The sequence below is a fragment of the Pieris napi genome, chromosome Z (assembly GCF_905475465.1).
Source record: "Pieris napi chromosome Z, ilPieNapi1.2, whole genome shotgun sequence".
NCBI classification, from domain to species: Eukaryota; Metazoa; Arthropoda; class Insecta; order Lepidoptera; family Pieridae; genus Pieris; species Pieris napi.
In genome coordinates this window covers 6,311,754-6,337,703 of record NC_062259.1, presented here as the reverse complement: position 1 = coordinate 6,337,703, position 25,950 = coordinate 6,311,754, and the positions used below count along the sequence as shown (strand labels likewise).

Genomic DNA, 25,950 nt, shown 5'->3' with positions numbered 1-25,950 from the left:
TCGGAATAAAAAAAAAACTAGGTTTGTAATAAATGTGTCTGTTCCCTAGGCACTATACCGACTTTGCCATTAAAACCGTAATTTTGTGAACTCTAACTACATTAAGGACAACAAACGATGAAAGGTTTCAGTAAACCTCTGACCACTGAGCGGATATAAGGACACATTAACTATCAGCGTTTGTTAATCTGTACTCCTAAAACGGAAGTGTTTAGTAGTTGTACTTTTCTAAAGAAAACTTTACCATTCATAGAATCCGGGCGTTACATTAAAACAATCGTTTTCATGAAAGCTTTCTATTGGCAAAATACAATCTGCCGCATAAAATTGATTAAAAATTAAACATTCAAAATTAATTGATGGAATCTTAAAATAAACCTGATGAAACCTTAATGCTCGTACAAGTTTTAGGAACTTTAAATATTGAGGATAAATACCTAACCTTAGATTCTAGTACTACATAAAATACCCCAAAATTCAAGGCACAAATTATCGGTCCCAATAATCATGATGTCATGGTAGAGTTTAAATCTATTACGAATTCGCATAATTAGCCAAAAAAACCTTAGTGCCATAACATATCCAACTGACGATACAGTAAAGGACCTCACCAGATCAGATAAGCTTGAAGCACTAAGTTAAAAACCTAATCCGTGTTAAGATTCCACCAATTATCACAATAATATAAATACTATTTATTAATCACTCATGCTCAGTTCTATATAGAAAGTTTTCAGGTTTAACTTACAAAATAATAAAAAGAAAGTTACCTCATGAGCTGAGCATAATTAATTTGTACATGTACCAAATAAATGCATTGAAATTAAATATTATAAAATCCAACATTTTCATTTAAACAACATATTTTGATCATAATAAAAATATTTTTTAACAAATTTGTACTGCAATATTATCTATATTGCTATCAGTTTTATTAGGAAATTTAATACAAATTGAATATTTATACGTGCGTAATACTTGTCAAGTGATGACCAAAATATGCTGATAAAGAAATTATATTCCAGTATAACATTAAAACAAAAATATCTTGCCTTTGAATTCATCTACTCAATAGATCATACAATTAGTAAAAAGTTAAATATAATAATTATTCTGTATGCCTGATTTAATTCAAAACAATTTCTTGCAACAATACGACAACGAAATTATAAAAACAATTGCACATAATAAAATATAATATTGACTTGCGCGCAACATAATGCAAATTTGATGGTAATTAACTATATTTTCTTATAATTTGTCTGTATAAATCACTTGAGCTAATCGGGTAACGACAGACATTCCTCTGGATATCAAATCCGTTAACAAATAAATATGCTTTCTTTCAAGCACAGCAAAATCTCACTGTTTTATATTCCGGAATGCTTTTAATTTTTACATGCTTTAACACCTCATACCTCATGCACAATATCCTAACTTAAATTATACCATAGTGCCTAGTAAAAACTTTAGGCATCTTCAAGCTTAATATCGTTGCTAGAAAAGTCCTTTTAGTTTCTATTATAGCACCACTGATGGTAGCGTCGCTAACCTCGATACTATGTTAGTTAAAATATTACTCACTATCACACAATACAATTATTCTAATAAAGTGCACAATTTAAACTATTCATGCACTATCGTTGATAATTCCTATGATCGCAAGTTTGGTACCGAATATTAAAGCAAATAGTCCAAATATGAGTACAAACACGTTTTTCCAAATGAGATACTTGTACGGGCCGTATCCGATATCCCAGTATGTGACGACTTCAATAAAGGCCGGTGCTATTAAGCCGAGAAGTGAGAAACAAAGAGCTCCAATTACACTCATAAGTGGGCCAATAGATGGTACAGCAACCGCAAGGCTCACACAGAGGGTGACCATGATGGTTCTCATAACGTAGTCTGCGAAATCAGGCCGCTTGGTGAACTTATCCTTGATGGCGTTCCACATGATTTCAATGCACACGAAGAATTGAAGGCCGAAAGTACAGTAGACAGCAATTGCAATGCTCACTTTGACCACTTGGGCAAGGCTGAAAAAAGATATCAATATATTAAGAACGATATACTTATAAACAAATTTTAAGTTAGGTGAAGGTCACCATTAGATATCACAATTAAAAATAATAACTAACAAGAATCATTATTATCTGATAAAATTAATTTAAGGTCAGTTGCATATAGATAAGGGACAATTAAAAGGCTATTAGTATGCCGTCATATGAGTAAAATAACTTGTAAATAATCTATATTAATTATAAATATTGATTTTTAATTATAAATATTTTTTTCTAAATAATATATCTTCGACGGTTTAATCCTTATACCACCTAGGGACTGGTGCGACTAGGGAATATTTACCAGTTAATACTTATCAGGATTAGAAATATTAATTTGTGTACGTTTTAAAGTCACTTATAAATAAAGTGAAATGGGTTTGAATTCTTGTCAAATAGCCCTTTCATTATAGAAACGGTAAAATGACTGACTAACATCATTTAATAATTTATAGTTTTTAAAAATACACTCACATTATATACACTTGGGGATCACCAGGCTGTCCCAGGTTAGATGAGATAGTGTCCATTACATCTTCTCCATATCGCAAGTATCCCAGAAATCCAAGAAGGATGTACACAACGGTGACTCCAGACATTCCTTTGTTCAAGACGCCGCAGTAGCCTAATAAGGCTTTTGGAGTCTTCATTGAGTTCTCTAACGGCATCACCACACCAATAGCTTCCATAGCAAAAATCGTCAGTGAGAAGAATTCAGGCCACTTTACGGGTGACTTTATAAGGGCCACCTTGCCTATATTCAATTCACCAGTGCCTACTAAGAAGTAAACAGTGATTCCGAGTCCAAGGCCCATAAACAAATTAGCGATCATCGATACTGGAGCCAGGTACTTTAAGTTTTTAATCCAAACCATGAATATTAGAGGGATCAGCAGTAATACTATGATTATTCGTATTGACAAGTCCTCCGTACCTTTTATGTAAAGCTGCACAACCTGGAATAAAATGATTTTCTATATGTTTTTGGCAATGATACTTCTAAAAACGGGTTTACACTAAAAAAATTTAAACACGAATGACGAACTTTTTTTTGTATCTATACAGATAGGCAATATTTATAAAAAATATATTATTTATAAAGAAACTAAGAATGTGTTGATCTTGTAAATATTTTTCTATATACGTACCTGAAGTATATTTTTCGCTATGATAACGCTATACACGGAGCAGGTCCCAAAATATGTCAGGAAAAGACTGGTTAAAATAAATATTCTGAAAGAGAAAAATTTTATTTATAAAATGAATGTAATAGTGAAGTTTAATTCGATACTATATAAATTTAATTTTACTCGTACAAGTCAAATTCGAATTGGGGCCAAAAAAAAATTACCATAAAAAGTTATACAGTGATCCCGACCTCAACAATGAGTTTTTTGTATTGCTGTATCTCAATGCTCAAACATCAGCGCAACAGATATTTATTTGGAAAACCTTACAGCTTACTTAACTATAAAACCAAAAAGAATGATTCATAAAACGAACTGGCATAAAAACCTCGGGATAGGTTTCACTGTCGCAATTCGTAGTTACAGATTACGGGACATTCGAAGGGAATTGGAGCTGTCTGCGTGATATGCCTTGTAAGCCATGGAGGAAGTAGATTTACATGTAATAGCTATAAACGCGTAGCTTTTTTACGAAAGGATTGTTCTATAATTTATTATTTATTCTATTGTAACTGGAGTGAACTTATTCTTGTGCTTTATATATTTAAGATATTCGATAGTTCCTTTGACTTATTTTCAGGAATTGAAATAGATAATATCTTAATGCATAAACCTGTCTGTGATACTTTAAATTGATAATTTCGAAAATAGGTTTCTTTTCAATATAACCAGACGTTAATTGACCTAAGGCACCAGTTTAAGCCTGAATTTCACGAAGTAATTATACTAAAAGTATCTATTCATACTTTCTCAGTAAATTAAGGTAAATTGTTTCTTTATATGTGAAAGAGAAAAAATACCTGAATGAATACGCCCATCTCTTTCCCCATTCCGGTCCGTTCAGTAGAGACGCCTCCGCTACTTCTGGGAAACTCATTGCTGGCTTTTTCGTCTTTTTGTAGAGAACGTGAGCGCATTTAATCTGTAAATTTATGTCTGCTTTAAAAACACAGAGATCGCTATTATTCGAAAAATCATTCGCTGCGCTTTAAAAAAATTATGGATTTAATAATTGTATATATATACGTATCATACTATCGTGAGTGATCTGATATACATATTTATAAAAAAGAAAATTGCAATAGCAGAATAAAACACAAATCGCAATGCCATTAAATTCGCCAGAAATTGTTTATATAATAAATCGCCGTTTAAATATCGCATTATAATATCACAAGCTATTTTCAATCATATTTAGCCCTGGTATGGATGATTGATTTGCAGGGCTCTGATAGAATTGCAAGAACTGCGCTGCATACATGATTTAGCCTTTTCGTAATCAAATAATAAAAGCTTTATCGATATAAATTATTGATAAAGATTGTATTCCTAATAAAGTATCATTTACATAATAATTCTAAATACATATAATTATGAGAGCTAGTAACTAAGACTTATACTAAAAAACTTAATTAGAAATACCTTGTGGGTTCTACGCATATGAGTAAGGTAATTAAAGTTACATGTTCGTGAATAAGATCGTCTAGATACTTACAAGTACGTACGCGCAGTGAGTGCACACAACCGCAACTAAAATCGTGAAGAATATTCCTGCTATTAACCCAGAAGCCGAAAACGCTTTGGGCATAGCCAAGATACCGGTGCCAAGTGAAGCTTTGAGCAGATGGGCGAGTGTATCCGTGGGACTAAAAAGATTTAAAAAATTTAAAGCTTGTGAGTGGAGGTTGTGACTCCTAGAGAAAGATATATATATGATTAGATGATTTCATTTACAATCTTTTCACATGTAAAATCCATTGGTGCATAACTAGGTTTCGACTCACGGTTGAGAATTCAGTTAAAGGTGGCACTCAATCAAAAAATATGTTAATGCTTATAATACCAGTTGTAATTGGTACGACTCGTAGTAGATTTGAACCCATTTAATTCCCTTACCAACAGGCTGGTTGGCAGTTTGAGTCAAAACCGGAATATTTTTTGTTTGTTTCGGATTCGATTCTTTAGGAGTTCACATTGCGGTGTGATTTTTATAACTATTTACTTACGGAAAGGGCTTGTAATTACAATTTGCTCTTAAGTTGTTTACTTATAAATTATATATTCAAATTCACAATTTTTATTATATAAGAGGGTTTATGCAAACTATATATTTACTTAACGCTGCTTTTATAAGTGGTTAATTATAAACAACATACACATATACGAGTATGTATTAACTAAATCGAATTAACTGCTATGCGCGAGTCATTACACTTTGGCTTACACGTTTTTTCGTCACTGAATTCCTTCAGCTCAAGGCAAGTCAGGTTGTTCTTTAATAACTGATTTTAAAAAACCTGAAGGGGAGGTTTACAACGGGACGATGCCCTTCTTGGCTCATTTCGGAGAAGATACGACTTGAAAATGTACCTTATTAAATACTTTTTGCATTTTTAAACTAAAGTATGTTCTGTATTAACGGGTGTTAGGTTAGGATTCATTATATGGTTATTAGTTGCGGGCCTAAGACTAAGACGAGTGTAGACAGAGTGTTGTGTTTTGTTAACAAGCTGCGTTAATTGGGACTGCTTGCTGCGCAAATTGTAATGCACGCAAGGCACTTTCGAAGATTAATGACCAGTTAAAATTATATGCCTCACTGAGCAAAATTAAAATTACGATTCTAAGGATTACAATACAGAGACTGTATTTTGTGTTAGGTAGAAAACAAATGAACAGAAAAAAGGAAAGTGTAAGAGTTAAATACCGTTTTATCATTACAACTTTTTGCTATTACACTTAACGTGGACTTAACTTCAGTTTAGTTATATCAGCATATTTAAGGATAAACACTAATACGTAAATTGTAAGGAAAACTTTGTTGTATTAACAAATGCTGACTATAAATACCAATGACAACAGAATATTACAGCTTACGTTTAACAAGGAAATTATCGTAGTTTTTTATGATAGGAATCAATTTTCTTTCAAGAAACCAGTTTGCGCAGACTATAGTACAGTTTTTATAATTTAAATGATCCAATGTATGTTGTTCCCGTAATTGAAATCGGTCGTTGCTTATTTTATCTATATACAAAAATCTTATGAATGGTGATTTATAATTGAACATTACATTAAAATATCTTTCTAAAGGTTTTGAAAGACTTTTGGTTAACGCTGTTTATTGCACAAGCATCGTGCTATTTTCATCCCTGTCGCATTCAAATCCGACAGCATCAATGGATTTTCTAAGTGCACATTAAACACTTGCTCCGAGCAAACACATCATGAATATACTTTAAGAATGGCTCGCACGTTGACTCCAACGTTCTTAAGATACGGGAGTCACAGTCTGAATCTAAGGGTTAAACACATACCGACGACTTTAGGTGCAAGAGACTAACTGTACAAAAAATTATCAAGGAAATGAACGAAGAAATCTACCATACATAGTTTTACATAATATAAATTTGTATATCGCTAGCTTAAATTACCTTTACTAAAATACTTACGAAGTAGGATTTTCTAATTGCCTGTCTTCGAATGGATCATATTCGCCTGATTCTGCATCTTTTGTCAGGGTATATCTATAAATAATTATAATTTCAGTCATTATACATAATTTATCTATTAATACTTTTTTAACGACAAGTCACTCAAAAACCTGCATTAAACTGGAGTTGGGGAGTTTCAAGTAAAAACAAAAAATCAATACAATAAAAAAAACATACATATATCAAGTGTTACATACGGAATAGATTTATAATATAAGAAAGGCCTTTGGTGGAAATTCTGGTCTGAACCAGGGTTGCTTTGCAAAATTTGTAAACTCTATAAAGTATGATTTAATGATATTATTTATATTTGCGGTTATGGGGTCCATATAACTTTTTATTCCCTTATTATTTTTCAATAGGAAGAAGTACCTACTAAAAAAGCACTATTCATGATTCATGTGAAATCGATTTGTATTGTTAGCCATGATAATTTTAATCAACTAGAGGGCTGGAGAGGCCATACTAAACACTTTATCATCCCGAAGCCTATCAATTACACTGCTTATAATACGTAACTATGTTAATATGTTAACATTACATTCTGTGTATAAATATAATAAGATCATATATCACAATATAATGCTTTTATGTCATCTGATACAGCTGGATCACCTGACACGCATTAATAGTATCCCAACATTATTTCTCGAGCCTCGCAGGTTGTTATAGAGTGTCGCTTTGTCTCTCACTATTTTAATTCACACATGTAAAAACCAATATGATTGTTTTTAAAGTTCCATACAAGCTTTCAAGCCAAAACTATGAGTTTACCAACAATAGGTAAATTAAAATAACTAGGATCTGTTATGATTATCCAAACATTTGTTATTGTATAACAGCTTTTTCGATTAATAGAAGTGAAACTTACTTTTTTTCTTCGACCTCTTTGCCTTTTTCGTTTTGAGGCAAAAACGTCTCCATTTCCTGAGCGGGCGGCACACCGTTGGAATCCTAGAAAAATACAATGACACAATTAATGAATTTTCCATTGCCCAGGGCGTGCTAGGTCATTTGAAGTGTCTTCACATTTTTTCACTACGTTCGTAAAGAAAATCATTAGAGAGAAATAGAAAGTCTGGTTGCAGATAGAAGTAATGTGTTCGGACTTCGGAACTCTAAGGTTTGTAGCAGGTAAAGGTATATCTATATATTCGTGCAAAGTGTCATTATTAATAAAGCTATTTATATTTATAAGTTCATAGATACATTGTTTTCTACACTAAATTTGACAACAGTCACGCATCCATGTGTAAATCGTTTTTCTCGACTTATTTAATTGTTTCTGGAATATCTTTTTTAATAAAGCTATTTAACTTACCATTTTTAATATTAAAGTTGATCCAGTTAATCTGAAACAAAAGTAATAATTTGAACTGTTGAAATTCAGAACGAAATTTAGAAAAGTCACCGTTTTGTTTAAGATCATTAGTCTCGGCTTAAACAAGTATCATTTATTGATGAATGTTTATAACGATTCAATGAAATAATACAATGATTCTTTCCAAATCGTTATCACTAGGTTAAGACAATGATAACTAATCTTGAGAGTATAAGTGTCCTTTTGTGCATATCTGTTTATACAATTTGGTTATACAACCCTCTGAATGAGGTATTTATAAAAAAAATACGTTTAGTGACTTAGATACAATCCTATAGGCACTACTAAGTAAAAAATTAATAAAATAGCAAAGTTTTTAAACTCTCATTACCGGAATACTTTAAATTAATTTGATCAACGCGATAATAATATAGCTTTTGCTTGTCCTAAATAGTTTTATGGGATGACCATGGATGAGTGACGCGAATTATATGAAAGCAAATGAATTCATTACAAAATGTTAAGGCCGATTTACATTATCTTAGTGTTTAGGAGAGTGCTTTAGTACAACTTGAAAGGCAAGTTCTTTAGCGTAGCGTTTACTAAAGCAAGTAGCGTTTACATGTTTCAACTAAAGTACTATCCTAAAGCACTCTCCTAAACACTAAGATAATGTAAATCGGCCTTTAGGTTAGTAACGTTAAAACATGGGACATTAGTAGTGCGTATCTCATAAGCTATACAATTGAATGAATTAGTGAAGTGGAAATGGAGGTTATACATGGGTGAGATTAATGTTTCTCTAATTCAAAATTAGGTACACAAAATTTTATATCTCCTAGAAACCTTGGCGACATATCCCATATAGCGACGTTAACCATGAACCTTACCATTAAATTGTTTAAATATATTTACTGAAATAGATACTATTTTCTCAATATATATAATTTTAAAAATATCTGAGAAATTGAGGAAAATTGGACCGCATTACAAAATGTGCCTTAATGCAAATCAATAACGATGTCAATCCGATTCACCAGAGTAGTAAAGGGAACATATTTAGAAAGTAAAAATTATACTAAAACTTGTATACAATTTTTACAAGAAAATTTAAAAAATATATTTTTATAAATAAAAACCATGTTAAATACCGCAGGTCATTGTATCATCATGCTAAAACAAGAATTCACAATTAGTGCAAATTTTCATAACTTCGTTCATATTGTTATCGCAAATGATATCATGTAATAATTTTGATAAAACGTTTTATCTAATTAGATTTTAGTACGAAGTCACATAAATTTGTTTTCTTTTTTTGGTTCTCTTTTTACAATTGCTTTACCTATTACCACATCATAGGAAATAAGATTGAGTCTGTTTAAGTTTTGTTAAATAGAAATTCAAATTAAATGACGTGGAATAAGTGATACATGTATCTTATGTTCCATAATAAACATATTTTTTTTTAATCATAGAAAGCCTTTATAACCTCCTCTATCAGTTTCGAAGCCAGTTAAAAATAAGTGAATACATATATTATAATAAAACACGTGAGGGTACAATTTGCCAAATTTCTGAATATCTTAGAGTCTGTAAATTACGGGAAAAACTAAGATGTTACATACAAGTATTAGAGGCCTAATTTATTTCAAATTCATAAAATTTAAAAGATATAGAGGGAATAACCCTTTAAAACTACAAGAATAAATTTTGCCATAGACTCACAAAGTGGAATAACATTAGCCTTAATTTATATCCGGTACAGTTGTACCATAGAAATACTAATTACCATTGCTGTTATATTGTCCTTAGAGAAAAGCTACCTGCGTCCGTTTTATGTTACTGAAATATAATCTGTATTGCCTAAGATTAAGGTGCATTTTACGTCGCATAAATATGTAGTATTGTATCAGCCATATGTGAATGCAGACAATTTAAAAAAAGGATTTTCGTACCGAAAGCTTTATTTTCCCGAATACAAATCTAACTCCTAGAACTTTACATTAAAACTTTACATACAAGCTCGTAACGAGTTATGTAAATAAATTATGTTGAAGTTTTATTTTAAACACGCGTAAACCCAAGACAATTTTAATCCAACTATGCGCTAATAAATAACGTCGCGGCAAATTAAACAAGTATTTGCCCCACTTCGAAATCTCTCCCAAATTCAGAATTAATATAAAATATTTCTTTCATTGCCATTCAGTGTTAGTCTAAAAATAATGAACATGATGCAACTTTGACGGTAGATCGGTAAGAGAACCACCCACCAGCGGCTGACGCAACGTATATGCTTACTTTCATCCGTTTTTGCAAGAACGTTCACGCCATTCAACATCGAGCTCCCGTCCTTCGACCCAATAGTACACGGGGAAGACATGCATCTATTCTGTTAATTATTGTTCATGATAGGCTAGCAGATGATCATGACTAACGTGCTTGATCTAAAACATGCAGGTTTCCTCATTATGTATCCTTTCACTTTTTGTCCAATTTGCATATAATTTTTTTTTTGCAAAGCCTCTAGTTTAAGAAATGTATACACCTTATAAAATGATATAAGCCATAACCGACAATATAAAATTAAAGTATTCATATATGTAAAAAATACATTTACTAACTTATACACATAAGTCTAGAATCTAGATCGCACGTGTCAAAATAGTGCAAAGTTGCGATATTTTCACCGCACTTGACAGGAATGTTTTGTCATTCGAAACACGAGACATTGATAGCTGATACGAGCAATCTTTGATACTGTTATGTGTCGCTAATAGCAAAGGTATAGTTCCCGACAAATAACTTTAAAAAGTACATGCCGAGACGTATTTGTCTGTTGTTTAATAGAATTAATAAAATGAATGATGCCTCGTGCGAATCTATTGAAAACTATTTGTATACTGATTATCTCAAATCTTTTTAACGATCGTGAACTTTTGAACTATGACTATATTACGCGACAGAATTGTTATTTAAAATAGGACTTTAACTTATAAATTTATTAAATAATCCAAACAAGATTTTACAGTTGAAACGTTACAAAATTTAAGTAGGAAATTTGGCAGTTACGAAACGTAATTTAAATTTGTTTCGTAATTATAAAGCTCAGTTTTTTTATAAGCAATGTTTGCGTAAATACAAAAAAAGGCAGTGCGTGACACCGTATATGTGACTATTAAATTCTTTTTGACTAAATAGTTTTAAATATTGTTCCACTATGATATTTAACCCTAGCGATATCTCTTCCATAACAAACTTAACACTTTTCAGACAAATTTACAATTTTTTTTTGCAAGTTTGGTGTACGAGTACACCAAACCGTATTACGCAACACGTAACATACGCGTATGCGAGTTTACAGTGAGTAAGTGTGTAACTATATGTAACGTCTCAGCAGTTTCTACAAATCAGCGTAAGATGTGTTCTGCAGAGTTTTATAGCAGTTTTTTCAATCGTGGACGGTGAGCGGACAGATGTTTAGGAGCCTATTTAATTTATTGTAAATAGAGTCTGCTTGCATATTCAGTCTAACAAGCTCCATCAGTTTTATTACGACATTTATACAAAACACTGATCTTTTATAATTGAGTAAATCAATATGATAGATAAAACCATTATTGTTATTAGATTCAACTTCTGCTCATTCATTAGTGCGTGAAAAAATGAATATACTTACATTTTTATTTATATTTTCTATTAAGTTAGACACTAATATCACCAATAAGCAAATCGAGTAGGCCTGCATACTGCTCAGAAAACATGACATAAGAAATCAGCGTCGAATCGGTACACGTTCACGACCGACAGGAAAGGAATCGGTATAGATCTATTGATTGTTGAATTACGGGTATATTATTTTTCAAGTGCCTATCGTTGCACATATGAGTAGAAGCAGCCACTTATTTATGTAAAACGACTTCTTTGCTATCTATCCGCGATTATCTCTAGAACGGATTTCGCAAATATGTAGATTGGAGCAACAAAACTTTACAAAAAATATTTCACTTAAAATTCGAAGTCGGCAAAAATTTTATCAATATTGTAAGATATAAATACTATGTTTTGTTACATATTATTTTTACAGTACCTACTCCGACCACGACAGCCTTTTTGATGCGGTCATATTGAAACTACCCGAAGTGATTTAGTGGGTTTCCCTCACCTGGTTCTCTGAATAGCGTATGGTGTAACTCAAGTCTTAAATGTCTTACTTGAGGTGCAGAGGAATTCCAACTTGGTTTGCAAATAACAAACCAAACAAGACAACGAAAATGGCATATTTGCAATTATGGGTTGTGAAATATTATAGGTGTAAGAACGGAATAGTAAAGAAATTGCCTACATTGAAAAAACTTTATTTGTCAATGCGGAATAGAGCGGAAAATAGCAAAAAAGTGTTGCCTTATGATCAAAATGGCTAATACTGCATTAAAAGTTTTTATATTACTTGTACTTCAATGTAATTTTCCACGAATGAATTACAATTACGGTACAACTTTTTAAACTGTCACCCAAATATTATCTCGATCGAAGAATACGAAAATAACTTTAAAGATACTTTTATATTATTATTGGTATGATTTGACTTATCAAGAATAGACAAAAAAGGGACTGAAAAAGTCTGTCTTCGACCAACAAGTTACCTTTCAGTATTTGTTTGTCCTAGATTTCATATTTACAGTTCGTGCAATCTTCAATGGTCTTATCAATGACAATTTCTTGTTTATGCGGAATTTAATCGCATCCTCTTCGCCTTCGATAACCCTTTTAATAAACTCCTATTTATTGAGGCGTGAATAACGTATTCATTCATTTTGACTTATGCTAATAATTTCACTAAATACAGTAAATAATAAAAACAGTGTTAGCATAGAGGCTCTCAACGTTGCGCCAGTATGTATCTGTGTACTTCCAATAATTATCGCTATACCAGTACCGACGTTTTAGCTTGCATTTTCCATCGTTCTCTTAAAATACGTAGCGCGGATGTCGCAACCTTGGAATGCGACACAAAAGCTTAACATCAAGGCTAGACCGCAATCGCTATCGGTATACCAATGGATTTGATATGTGCGCCAAGTACAGTTAAAGGAAAACCACTAGTTTAAAATATAAATGTCTAATAATAAATAAACTTATATTATATATAATAAAAGAAAATTGAGGATTAAAAAAACACATTAAAATATCAAGCATAGGAAATTGTAGTAAAATAATACTTTTGCTCAAATACAATTTACAAAGTTACGAAGGACTATGAACAAATCGCTAAAGCTGGGTACTGACCAACGTTAGGAGGTGTAATGTAAACACAGCGAGCAACGAGCCGCTTGTTTCAAGTTTTAAGTGCTCCACCCGGCTGTCGGGTTCTTTGGCGAATCCTTTGAGTGTTACGCGGTTCAGCCAGTACGCGTCGCACGTCGCTGGTTTCCCCGTAACACGACGTACTGACTGCACGAATGCTCGCTGTGTAACGTGTTACATTACATCTCGTAACTTTGGTCAGTTCCCACCTTTAGACATCTCAGATCTACGATTATTTCTGTAATAGCGATTATTGTTTACGCAAATCGTCTGGCTCACCTAGTATAGTTCATATGAAGTATAGCTCAGTCAGAAGCGCACAGTAGCAGTTTCAAGCAAAAACATTATTTATATGTGAAATCTAATACGATTTAGACATTCGAGTCATACTGGCTAAGCGATAAAAATGAACTATATGTATATTATAAATTGCTACTATAAGGTTCTTAAATATATTTTTATTTATCCTGAGAAAAATAGATTTTGCTTTTAAGACTTTGTTCCCCAGGGCAAGCGTCCTTGTCCTTGAAACATCGTAGACGTTATGCTTACTATCAGTTTATTTAGTTTGCTCAGATAATGTAATGAAGTATGCACGACACTATAAATATAATTAACACTTATCAATAACTATTTAAGTGCAAACAGAGGACGCTCATAAAATCGTAAGAATGTGTTACAAATAATGAAAGTGTATTGTGAATACATCTACTATCCATAATTATAGTTTTAATTTATTATTTGTATATTATTTTAATGACTATCTCTCTGTTTTAACTATTCTCATTCGCCTTTAGGCATATTCTGTACTCTGCAATTTCCGTTGTCACAGACAATTTGACTATAAGCTCTTCAAACACACTAGTATATAGAGAACAAAGATGATAATTACGCTTGGGCTATTTCCGGTCCTATTGCAGGCATACGGCCTCTCCCTTAAGGCCGATTTACATTATATTAGTGTTTAGGAGAGTGCTTTAGGATAGTACTTTAGTTGAAACATGTAAACGCTACGCTAAAGAACTTGCCTTTCAAGTTGTACTAAAATACTCTCCTAAACACTAAGATAATGTAAATCGTCCTTTAGGCCTTTCGAGTGAATTTTCCCTATAGTAATTGGACCTATTTTTGACTATATTATTGCATATTGAAATTTAAGACACAATTTACCGAAAGCCATGTAGATATAAAGACGTTATATAATCAGACTAATTATAAACAAATAATACGCGACAGCTTTCAGGCAGATCCATCTGGCGCTAAACTCCTGGAACTTACCCAAAATCTAGCCCAGTAAGTATAAGATATAGTGTAGGTCTAGAGACTCACATACTGTAAAACAACACTCCGTTTTCGGACACTGTTAAAAGATATACTTGCCAATACGTTTATAAATACTGAACCCCGTGGATATCAGAGTTAATTTGAGAACTTGCACGTCAGACTTGGTACTTCACGATTGTTATGTAATGGAGGTTTCGAGGAAGGCTGTGTTATGAACAGAAATATTTTTCACAAACTAATGCTTCATCTAGAGTACAAGTATCGGCTAATTTCCTAATTGTATGAACCTTATTATCATAATTCTAGAATTAATGTACATATCAAGGTTGTATGGGTACGGGCTAGTTCAAGTAATAGCCTATATTTTAAATTTAAAACTCTACGTTATACGAAGACTTTAAACTGCATGGGACACATACATTACTGGGTTTCCTTAGTATTTGAAGCAAGTTCTATCTACCCTCTCCTTATCCTAACGGTAAGGTGATGAACGAACGTAATAATACAGTTGCTAAAATGATATAGACCATATTTCTTGCAGCTTGCAATATGCATATATTGACATAGATAATTAGTACGCTTTAATTACTTTCACAATATTTGACATAATTGCTATCTTACGATAAACGCCATGATTGCTATCTTAAGATAAGGATTATAAGACTCAATAAAAAATCAAATCACAGTACTTCAATTACTAATTATTATCAAATAAAAATATACCTTTTATACGAATTTAATGATTTTTTAACTATTACTAAATATATATAGTAATAGTTAACCGTATGGTAATTATTAATACAAATGCGAAAGACGTTTATTATTCTTGATTTGATTTAGATTATAATTAGATGAATATACCTAGTTGTTGGCCTTGTTAGATTGTAGATTTTATAAATTTTTTTTCAGATAAAAACGTTATTTAATTTTATTTATTAATAGATTTTATAATTTTCCACAAATTCTAGACTAGACACCTAAATTCATAAGAGGGATAAAATCCTTGGGTGCGCCAATGCTTATAAAATAAATATTCAATATTATTAATTCAATATGCAATATTCAACTATAATAATTGTATGAGGTTCAGAGTAGTAAATATTTTTGTATCATTGCATATTTAAACATGATTTTTAGTCACATTACCTACTGAAATATTTCAATATGATAAGCTTTGCAAATATTTCATACGTTTTGTCTAACACATAAATCAAACCTACAGTTAATCAGTATGTCTGTTTTATCACTATGTTTTTAGTCGATCCAATACTATTAAATGGCACTAAATAGCACCTTTAATTGTCTAAAAAAAGTTATTAAATTAGATCCACTTAATCACATCCTCATTAATTTTTCTTTCGTTCATAATGCAATCATTATTCTTTTAACTCGGTAATCAACTTCAATACTCCAATAATTTTTCACTTTAATTTATAAATTAAGTACATACCAAATAAATCAAGTGGAATGTTTAAGATGTACATGTGTTATACATTTTAGTAAGAAACGTAGTCGAGACTTCGTATGTATGAAGAGCGTCCGTCAATACTGTTTTTTTTTTGGATCAAAAATTTATATAAAATATTACCTAAATACTTTAGTGTCGCTGAAACAATCTAGCATTTTGTGGCTTGTTTTAACGATATGAGAGCATATATTGATAACAATTAATTCTGAATTTTTTAATACATCAGCAAATGTCACCTGTATAAAATATACGATTGACTCTAAACTCATTATATATTACGGAATTAAATAGGTTACAGGAAAAAATATATCAGATATTGCTGCATATATAATTGATGATAATAACCCAGCAATTGCATGGCTGTGTGTGTAAAATAGCTAATGTGTTTTCTACTTGGAGTTAGGTAACAAGGAAATATTCCCACGACAATATTCTTAACAAATTAAACTGGTTAAATATTCTTAAATACGTATTATCATCAATGTTAATCAAATCAATACGTTTCAATGGTAATACGATAAATTCACGCTGTTTTAATTCGTTCCGCTTCTAAGTAATAAATGTAATCTACGACGTCAAAGCAACAAAAGGTACTTGAAAAGGTATTATTGGTTAGTGTTAATTGTTTCAATTCGATGCAGATTTTTTGAAATTCTACAAAATTCATATTAGTTTCAAGGTGTCATCGTTTTGTTTGCATTCTCAGTCCCGTGGCCTTTTTTCGCTCTTTTCGCATAAGCCAAGATTTTGCGATGATAATTACACTAATCAAGATCATTTAAAGCAAATAGGGTTGCAGACTTCTTGTAAATCTATTCTTAATTTGAAAGGTTATACTGGTAACCCTCATTGTAACCTTGTAAAAGGCGCTAATCAATAATTTCTACAACTAATTACATAAGGCAAATATTTAACCACTAATGATATCAACGACCCACTAAAAAGATCAAACAACTATTGTTTACTATCGTATTTTGATTATATGCGCATAATTTATTTAATATATTCCGCATTATATTTTGATTTTTAGGAAATGTTTGTTAAATTTATTCGCTAATAATGTAGATAATAAGTTTGGCTTTTTATATTTTATAACCCGGGGTCACAAAACATAAAACAATATGATATTCTAAGAATTTAATGGCCGTAATTTTTAAAGCCCACTTTAACTTGCATTTATGAGTTGAGTGAGTTATGTAAAAGTTTGCCTGAGCTCTTGCTTAGCATGCAATCTGAGAATTCTTAACTCACAAGAACATAGCTATTATTATATAAACAAATATACATAATATAAAAAAATAAATAAAAATAACATTAGTTTCGTTTAACAAATATTTTTCCATATTGATTATCGTGAGTTGAATTTGGTAAGAGTTCTCATCTTTTCAGACGCGCTCTTCATTTCTGAAGGCCGTGTTACTAACGCCGCACCACTTCCTCCACTCTCCCCTTGCTTACGGTTAAAGTTTACTAATATAATACTACTACACATTAAAAAAAATTCTTTCTCGCGAATTTACTACATTACTTTTTAGCAATCGCGGTTAGCGGGACACATCACATGAAGTAGACAGATAACTATTTATTATTATAATCATATTTAAATTGAAACAATGACGCGATCAATTACCGCGAACACAACGAAAATTGTGCGAACCTAGTCTACCTAATGGGTAGGTAACACGCGGTAAATAAAAACCAAGCTAAAGTGGGTCAAGCGTTCAAGGCTGCGATACAGACTCGTGGCGTTTCGAATTAAGTTCATCAACCCTAAGATAAATCTGAGTTTTATAAGTTCACGGCTGATTGTATTGTTGAATTGTATTCCTAATAACTATGTTGCCCGGAAAACCGTGTTATACGGATTATATAAAATACTAGTGGACCCCACAGACGTTGTCCTGCATGATATTTCAAGCGATTAGGATATTAAACAAAGTATGAAAGTACCGACTGCAGCGCCATCTGCCGGGCTGATTTGTGAATCTAAACCATTCCCAGATCCCCTTGAACACACACAAAAAATTTCTTCAAAATCGGTCCAGTCGTTTGAGAGAAGGTCAGTGACATACACACTCACAGAAGAATTATATATATAAAGATGTGTTTCAGTGAACTGTATGTAATTGAAATCCAAAGTCATTCTAACCCCTCCATTCATCCCAACGATCCTTTAAAAACAGTATTAAAAGTAACGAGTCCTACATAGAACATCGCGCCGAGGCGACATCATGGCAGTAACCGCGGCTTCGTCCGTTGAACGCCTCGCCTCCCTCGTAAAAAATTGTATATCGTTTAACTTAATATTATCTTCAATACACTCAATAAAAAACTATAAATAGTATGTCTAACGCAAAAACTCATAATTTCCAATCACTGGATATTATAAAAAAATACAGAATGTAGATATTTTCGAATTTTAATAAGAATTAGTAAAAAAATGAATTTTCTTATAAAATCGCAAAATAAATTATAACTGCAGCAACAAATTTGTATTACCTACTTTTTACTAAAGCCATTGAGACGTGGAACAGTGGACCGTTATATCGTCTATCTTCATTAATTTCGAAGAGGAGATTTTTGGTTTCGTCGCCTTTTTATGTTACTATGAGAGATAATAATTCATACAATATGTTAACACTATACAAAATAGGGAAGAACAAAACTAGAACAGCGTGTTTTGTTACCAAGTTAACAAAGAAATAGGAAAACATAATGTCTACAAAATACGATTGGTCCACGAGTTATGATAAAATAGGAAAATTAATAGTACTAACACGATGTTATGATTTAATAAAACATAGATATTATTGTTATTATTTCTTTCTTTCTTTAGATATATTATATGAGAAGCCCCAGCAACGCGACGCGTATGTTTCTTTTAATCAGATAAATTTTTAGTTCTTTTAATATATTATATTGCCTAAAGAACGGTCTTGTATTGTATTCTTATTGTCCTGAAATTCTATAGCCAACATCACATAACCTCTAGTATCGATTACAGTATTAACCCAAATGAACCCTATACAAAAAATACACGGGCCTTCGGTTTTTGGAAGTCGAGTATAAGTATTACTGAACTCTATAAATATATTTTTGTCTCTATTAGACATACAGATTTTAATTATTTGTAATGAAAAAACTCATCATTAGAATGCTACGTTATACGTTTATGAATATTTTTAACATATGAAAAGGACAGACTATATCAAATACATATACCAGTTAATTCAGAGAGTGAATCTGGAGACGAAGATACTAAAATATTAATTTACTATGAGAGTCAAAAAAATAAAAGAAAATTAAAAATAGCGAAAATATTAATTTATTGCCATAACCTATTAGTAACAAAAACGTATACCGTATATATTAATATAAGCACATTATATGGTTATGTAGTTTTTGTCTCTCGCATTTTTTTATTTTGATTGATTATTTTTATTTTGATTGGTAAATAACCAGTGTTTATCCTACTTATATTATAAACGCGAAAGTTTGTATGTATGGCTGTTTCAGCACTTTGTTTTGTTTGTTTCTGATTGTGTTCTTTCACGTAAAAACTACCAAATGGATTTTAAAGAAACTTTACAATATTATAGCTTATACTTCAGAATAACACACAGGCTACAACTTATACGGATATTATGTAAATTATCCATAATATCAAGTAAGTAGGAAAAATGTACTATCTGCCTGTGCTTATTAGGCGCGCGCTGTTAGTAACACAAATGTAAAAAGCCCGCCACAGTATATATCTATATCTTATGTGTAAGCCATTACGTACAGCCAAAAAAATATATATTTATGAATCAACGAGAATAAACGAGGTTTAATCTGTACTTTTATTTAATAATTTTGATTTTAAAGCAAAAAACCATGACAACTCAGAATTAGTTCACTTTTGAATTAGCATTAGGGGTAATATTATCAAAAATAATTACCCGTATAATACGTGTACCAATAACCCCTATATTTTTTAATTAAATATAAACAATTCATATAGAATAACCGTATCGAATACAGTAGTGACTGTATCGGTAAACGACATTAAATATATACTGATATATTATAAATCTATAGTGTTTGTTTGGTTCGAGTTACGGGTTCATAGTGTTACCGATTCCGACATATTTCCTCTATATTTTTATATAGTGCCGTCCTCTGTAACTCTTAATGGCGGAAGCTTTGCCATCAACATCAATGTTAAAATAGCTGATATGTTAAAAATGCATACGAAATCGAAGGATTAATTATGGCTATCGTAAGTTGAAATTCGTCACATCTTTAATTTTAACGAGGCGAGTATGCGTTACCACGGCTCGCTGCGTGTAACACAATACCTACTGACTGGGTCTGTTGAACCTGGATAAGAGAAACTTAGGGCCTAGATCTCTCTTTGAAAATAATTAATAGTTATAGAGTTTAAAAAAATGAGGTTATCAGTTAAAACTGTATGTGACTAACGTTTCAGTATGTGTTCTATATAGCCATCCAAGCACGTCTGATTTTCGTAAGTGTATGTTTGTTCACAAATTTCTCGGAAACTAAGCGTCAGATATATTATTTCAACATAGGAAAGTCCACTTTTCATTTAAATCGGTTAATTGGTTTTTGAGATACCCAAATCCACGCATTTACTGGCACCCAGGTAAATTATATAGACAGCTAGTTTTAAATAGGTATATAAATTTGAAATTACTTTTATTTAGCAAGAGTTTATCGTATTATGTTATTGTCGTATATTGTACAAAATACAGATGAAGCCAGAGAGGTTTTAAATAGAAAGGCTTCAGTATTTGAAGAATGTATGTGTGTATAAAGGTCAAAAGAAGGAATTCTATCATAATGTACGGTTAATTAAAAATTGTATAAATACCCTCTCCGTTTTTACTTGGAAGTTTTAACCACAAAAATGCGTTAAAAACCCTTTAAAAAAAATTAAAACATACAAATCTTATGTCAACAACACTTGTTGCCCAAAACCCTTAGAGAGTGTCTATTCAAAAATGTAATTACGATATTTCCGCATCACAATAAGAAACAGTTAACATTTAATAATATACGATTCAAATTTGATTTCCTGTGCGCACATAATGAATACGTGAAAATTAAAAACATCAGTCTAATCCATGGCAGACACCGCTAATTGTTATTCAAATATAATCTTCATATTAAATAGGACAGTGTAACTTATGTAGATTAAATATTTAGCATTTGATTACATAATAGGCAGATATAAATGTGACACGAAGCATGAAAAAATCAATGATATTAGTGTCATGATATATTATTAGTTAATTAGTCGAATTTTTTTTTATTATCTTTTTGCTTTACAGGTATTTGCTCAACTTTACTTACAACCTAACATCGATAAAAATATATATATAGTATTTTCCTGAAAGTAGGTCATAAATATAATTGAATCAATAAAAAACGGTAATGACACTGACGGTAGATATGGGTATCGTTATCTGAAAAACCGTGGTAAAAATTATCAAACAGTAGACGAATTTCACTGGTCTAACAAAATCAAGATTTAATCGACGTTCATTTCCACACACGCGATATGAGCCATATGTAGGGAGAATAGGCAAAAACCCGCGTGAAACTATAACACCGGGAACAGTAATTAATACTTTAATCAAGTATAAAAAAAACTTACCTCTTTCTTCTGAATCAATTCTAGATTCTACGTAAGTCACTACGAATTTTAGGTTATAATAAGAACAATTCACTGAGACACGTGTTTATATTTATAGCGAGATACACGCGACCTACACGCTCCTTGGTTAAATGCGGAATGAGCATTGAACGATGGTTGTACACTGTACAGTATGAGTTGGACGCGTATGCACGCGATACGCAAGGGAAACACTCGAGTAACACCAACAGTCTTTGAGTAAGACGGACCAATTCTTGCGTCATAAAATGTGTAGGTCGAATGGCAGAGATTCTGGACACGGCCGAGGCCGGGAGCAACGCGGGTCTTTGGCACGTGAAAAGTTGCCAGGCGCGATATCCCGTTAAACATCCCTAGGTATTGCAAAACGCCACGTGGAACTTTTGGGGATATAGTGCGCAGGCGCTAAATACAAAAACACGGCGTCATACTGGCGCAGCATTTCTAATAAAATAACATTGCACGTAATTATATAGTATTTACTAACAAAATTTAAAACAAATGTTTGTACAGAAAATTATCTTGAAAAAGCTACGCTACAGAATGTTTTATCTAAATTACTTTTTATTTAAAAACAAAGTTTATTTTTTACTACTGTTACTAGTTTTAGGTATTGTACATTTAAGACCACATCATACTTTTCCCATCCACTGCCTCCGTGGTCATAACTGGCGCCCTTGAATAGGCATTTGTTTAAAATTTTAAGCATTTATAATCAGACGAATTTATTTTTTATAAAGGATTTTTAAGCTGTACTTACTATATATATTTGAATTGTTGTACATAAAAGTTTTATTCTTTTCCGTTCTAAAATCTATAGAATGTTCTAAAAATAAATCTTATTGATTTCTAGCGACTTGACATCTTAAAGCGAGGCTGTAATCCAGATATCTCGGTGACTAAGTATACATTTATCTTATCTGTATCATTGGTGTAGAAAGAATCTTTGATATAACCGATTTTGAGCATTCTTTTGCTAGTAATAAAACATTATTCTCGAGTATTATATGCCTCTCCTCTCCATGCGAACAAAGCATAACATAGACCAGTATACAAAAATAAATCACACTACAGCTCAAGTTCGAAGCTTTAACTAAAGAAATTATGAATATATTGAACTTGGTTGGATTTGAGAAATTATCAATATTTATAGTGACTCGCAGACAGTGATGCGTCATAATTTTACATTATATAAATATAAATTACACATTCAAAAATATAATAAAAATAATATATATTTTACTTTTGTCTCAGTTGGCACAGTATTTACTAGGGCATATAAAAATAGATAGTCTCTTTACTTTCTGATTTACCTAGTCTCAGTGACGAATCATTTTAGAATATATATTTTGTTATTATTATTTAGAAATATAATCCTGCAACTGGTGGATAGTACCGGTGACCCCAGACCTGGTGCTTTCCACGCTAAACGAATAAGTATCGCAATATAGCGACGAAATGTTTAAATTTGGTTAAATTTCCTATTTATAAATTTATTATTATTATTATTATTTAAAGAAAAAACTTTTTGACCGGATTGAAGTTATGTATTATTATAAATTTACAACTGTTTAACATAATTTTAAATTTATCCGACGTTTCGCGTGCTTTACAGCGTGCGTGGTCACGGTGACTATTCACGGTGATTATTATTACTATGTAGGTTGAGAATATTGTAAATACTGCAACTGGAGCCAACTATAGTATTTTTATTTTTATAAAACAGGGTGCAAACGGGCAGGAGGCTCACCTGATGGTAAGTGATACCACCGCCCATGGACACACTCAATGCCGAAGGGATTGCGAGTGCGTTGCCGGCCTTTTAAGAATTGGTACGCTCTTTTCTTGAAGGACCCTAAGTCGAATTGGTTCGGAAATACTTCAGTGGGCAGCTGGTTCCACAAAGTGGTGGTGCGCGGCAAAAACTGCCTTGAAAAACGCTCAGTTGTGGAACGGCGGACGTCGAGGTGATAGGGATATTATTTGTATTAACATAACGATTAGGAATCCTTTCATATTATAGTGTCATTTGATAAGAAATCATTTATTTTGTTAGACTTGTATTGGAATTTATAAGATTCCTTGTTTTTAATTAATATATGACGTAAATACGATAGTAAAAAACCCGTGTTGTTTATTTTACTTTAATCGTAATATTATTGAAGTGTAAACTGTAACGTCACGATTGTCAAAATCGCTAATTGTCGATTTATCTTGGCTTGTCCATACAATTGATGTTTCTTTCCACTACTTTATATACCGAGAAAAACTGAGTAGTCCCTTCACCGACGCTGTATAGTTTACTTATAAGTACTGCAGGCCAAATATCTTTTCGAATGTTGTATCATATAGTCATAAGTGTATACAATCTAACTAACCTTCATAAAAACTCAGTGTTTTAATATTCGTGTCAAATAGTACATTATTAAAGTTTTAATTAACCTGTAGTTAATCCACCGACTATTAATTTCCCATATCAAGCGCTCTCATCGTGGATAATTTAGCGGTCTCTTGTCTTTATTAACTGTCCTAGAAACCTATTTCCGTCAATCGGTTTTCGAATACGCATAGATTTTAAATTAGGTAGGACCTGAAAAATCTATACCTGACAGTAATTTTTTTTGTCTTGAACGTGCTAGTTTTTCTCCACGTTGAGTTGTTCTTTAAAAACGTTTAATTACTAAAATAATTGTTGCATATACATTTTCAAACGATAAATGCTTATTTAAGCTGAAAAACAGAGATTCAGAAAATAAAACAGGGAAATAATATTATGTTTTATTTAGTACTTCTTAAGTTATAGTTATATATCGCCTGGAATAGATCGCTTAGTAGTTCCATTCTGCCATATATTTAAGTTCGTATTCGTAGAATAACAAATTAATATAAACCATGGTAATATTGCAATTATACTAAGAAATAATAATAATTAAATAGAAATCTACAATTAACTTACCGGTGTCATGGACAGGTTTTGGTATTAAATATAATATGGTTTATGTTCGCGCATAAATGGCGAATTTCAATGATAATGCCAGGCACAATGTTGCGTCGGTCTTTTCTTCACTAATTCCGGCAAATCATTGTGATTTGCGATAAACTGGCCGAAAATTTACTCCCCAATGCAATTTCACTAAGAAAATTTCTATTGATAAACCAATTTTAGTGGAACTATTTCATTAAATATTTGAATTATTTGTCTTTATTTTACGAGGGATGCGGTTGGTGTCCAGCGCTTGTAAAATAACTAGACACGTATATTGGCTGAGCGGTCTCCCATTCATAGCTTTAATGGTTTAAAATATTATGTTCATATCGTCCTCTAGGAAAAAGCTGGTCCTCGCCTGCGTACTCTAGTCGTTTCAGACATCTGACCCATTCTATGAGACCTATCGAATAGAGAGTGCGCTTGAGTTTCAACATCAGCACTAGCTTACCTTCTGTAATGTCGCAATAGAGAAGAGAAGGCGAAGCCGCCTTGAGAGCGTTACATAAGCACGCCTCGTGGGTATCAAATTCCCAACAATATAGCACCATTAGTTTTTATAATGTAACTGGTTGACACGACAAACGTTTCTTTGGTAATTTGGTAAATTCGGTGGAAGAAGGGTGAAAATTACTCTTCTTAATAGGGGTGTAAAAATACTTAAGAACTACTGAATTTATACACTCAAAAATTATTCGGGAATTTTGTATATTTAGAATAATAATATGTATTAAAATTGATGTACTCAGCATGGCTGTCAAATAGAATCAATGCTTGAAAACCAGTAACGACCTAAAGGGTATGAGGCAGCCATATTTCTGTGTCTGTTTCATTCAAAATTTGGTAAAGCGAGTAGGCCTCATTCTGTGCCCAACTAGAAGTCATTATTTCCCTGGGAATCGAACCAGAATGCCGGAATGAATAGAATCACTACTTTATTTGTGATGCTCACAAGAAATTAAATAGTTGTATCCAGTTATGAAAACGGTGGCTATTGATTTTTTAAGATTTCATAATATTATGAATTGTGCGACGCAATCGCATTGAGACAAACCACTTTTTTTTCATTTAAATTTCGAATGACATCGTCATTCGTATATATTTTTTTAAATTATAGCGAGACAGTTTAGGTTTGTCGATGCAAACGCAGACACATCTTA

At 32.0% G+C, this 25,950-nt stretch overlaps 1 protein-coding gene across 1 annotated transcript; it reads right to left on the bottom strand.

Moving 5' to 3' along the window:
• Positions 1–280: 280 nt before the first annotated feature.
• On the bottom strand, positions 281–21,981 carry LOC125062812 (proton-coupled amino acid transporter-like protein pathetic). Its single transcript, XM_047668976.1, has 9 exons — positions 21,787–21,981; positions 8,066–8,096; positions 7,616–7,698; positions 6,703–6,777; positions 4,746–4,896; positions 4,051–4,172; positions 3,212–3,296; positions 2,538–3,019; positions 281–2,039 (listed from the first exon to the last, which is right to left on the bottom strand). Exons 2-9 carry the CDS (start codon positions 8,066–8,068, stop codon positions 1,631–1,633), a joined length of 1,410 nt encoding a protein of 469 aa, XP_047524932.1. The 5' UTR covers positions 8,069–8,096; positions 21,787–21,981; the 3' UTR covers positions 281–1,630.
• Positions 21,982–25,950: the final 3,969 nt, after the last annotated feature.

Excerpts from the sequence above, each read along its gene's own strand:
- LOC125062812 (XM_047668976.1), bottom strand. Across the intron at positions 6,778-7,615 it reads AAAGAGGTCGAAGAAAAAAA|ATATACCCTGACAAAAGATG; the intron begins GTAAGTTTCACT and ends AATTATTTATAG. Across the intron at positions 3,297-4,050 it reads AGATGGGCGTATTCATTCAG|AATATTTATTTTAACCAGTC; the intron begins GTATTTTTTCTC and ends TTTCTCTTTCAG.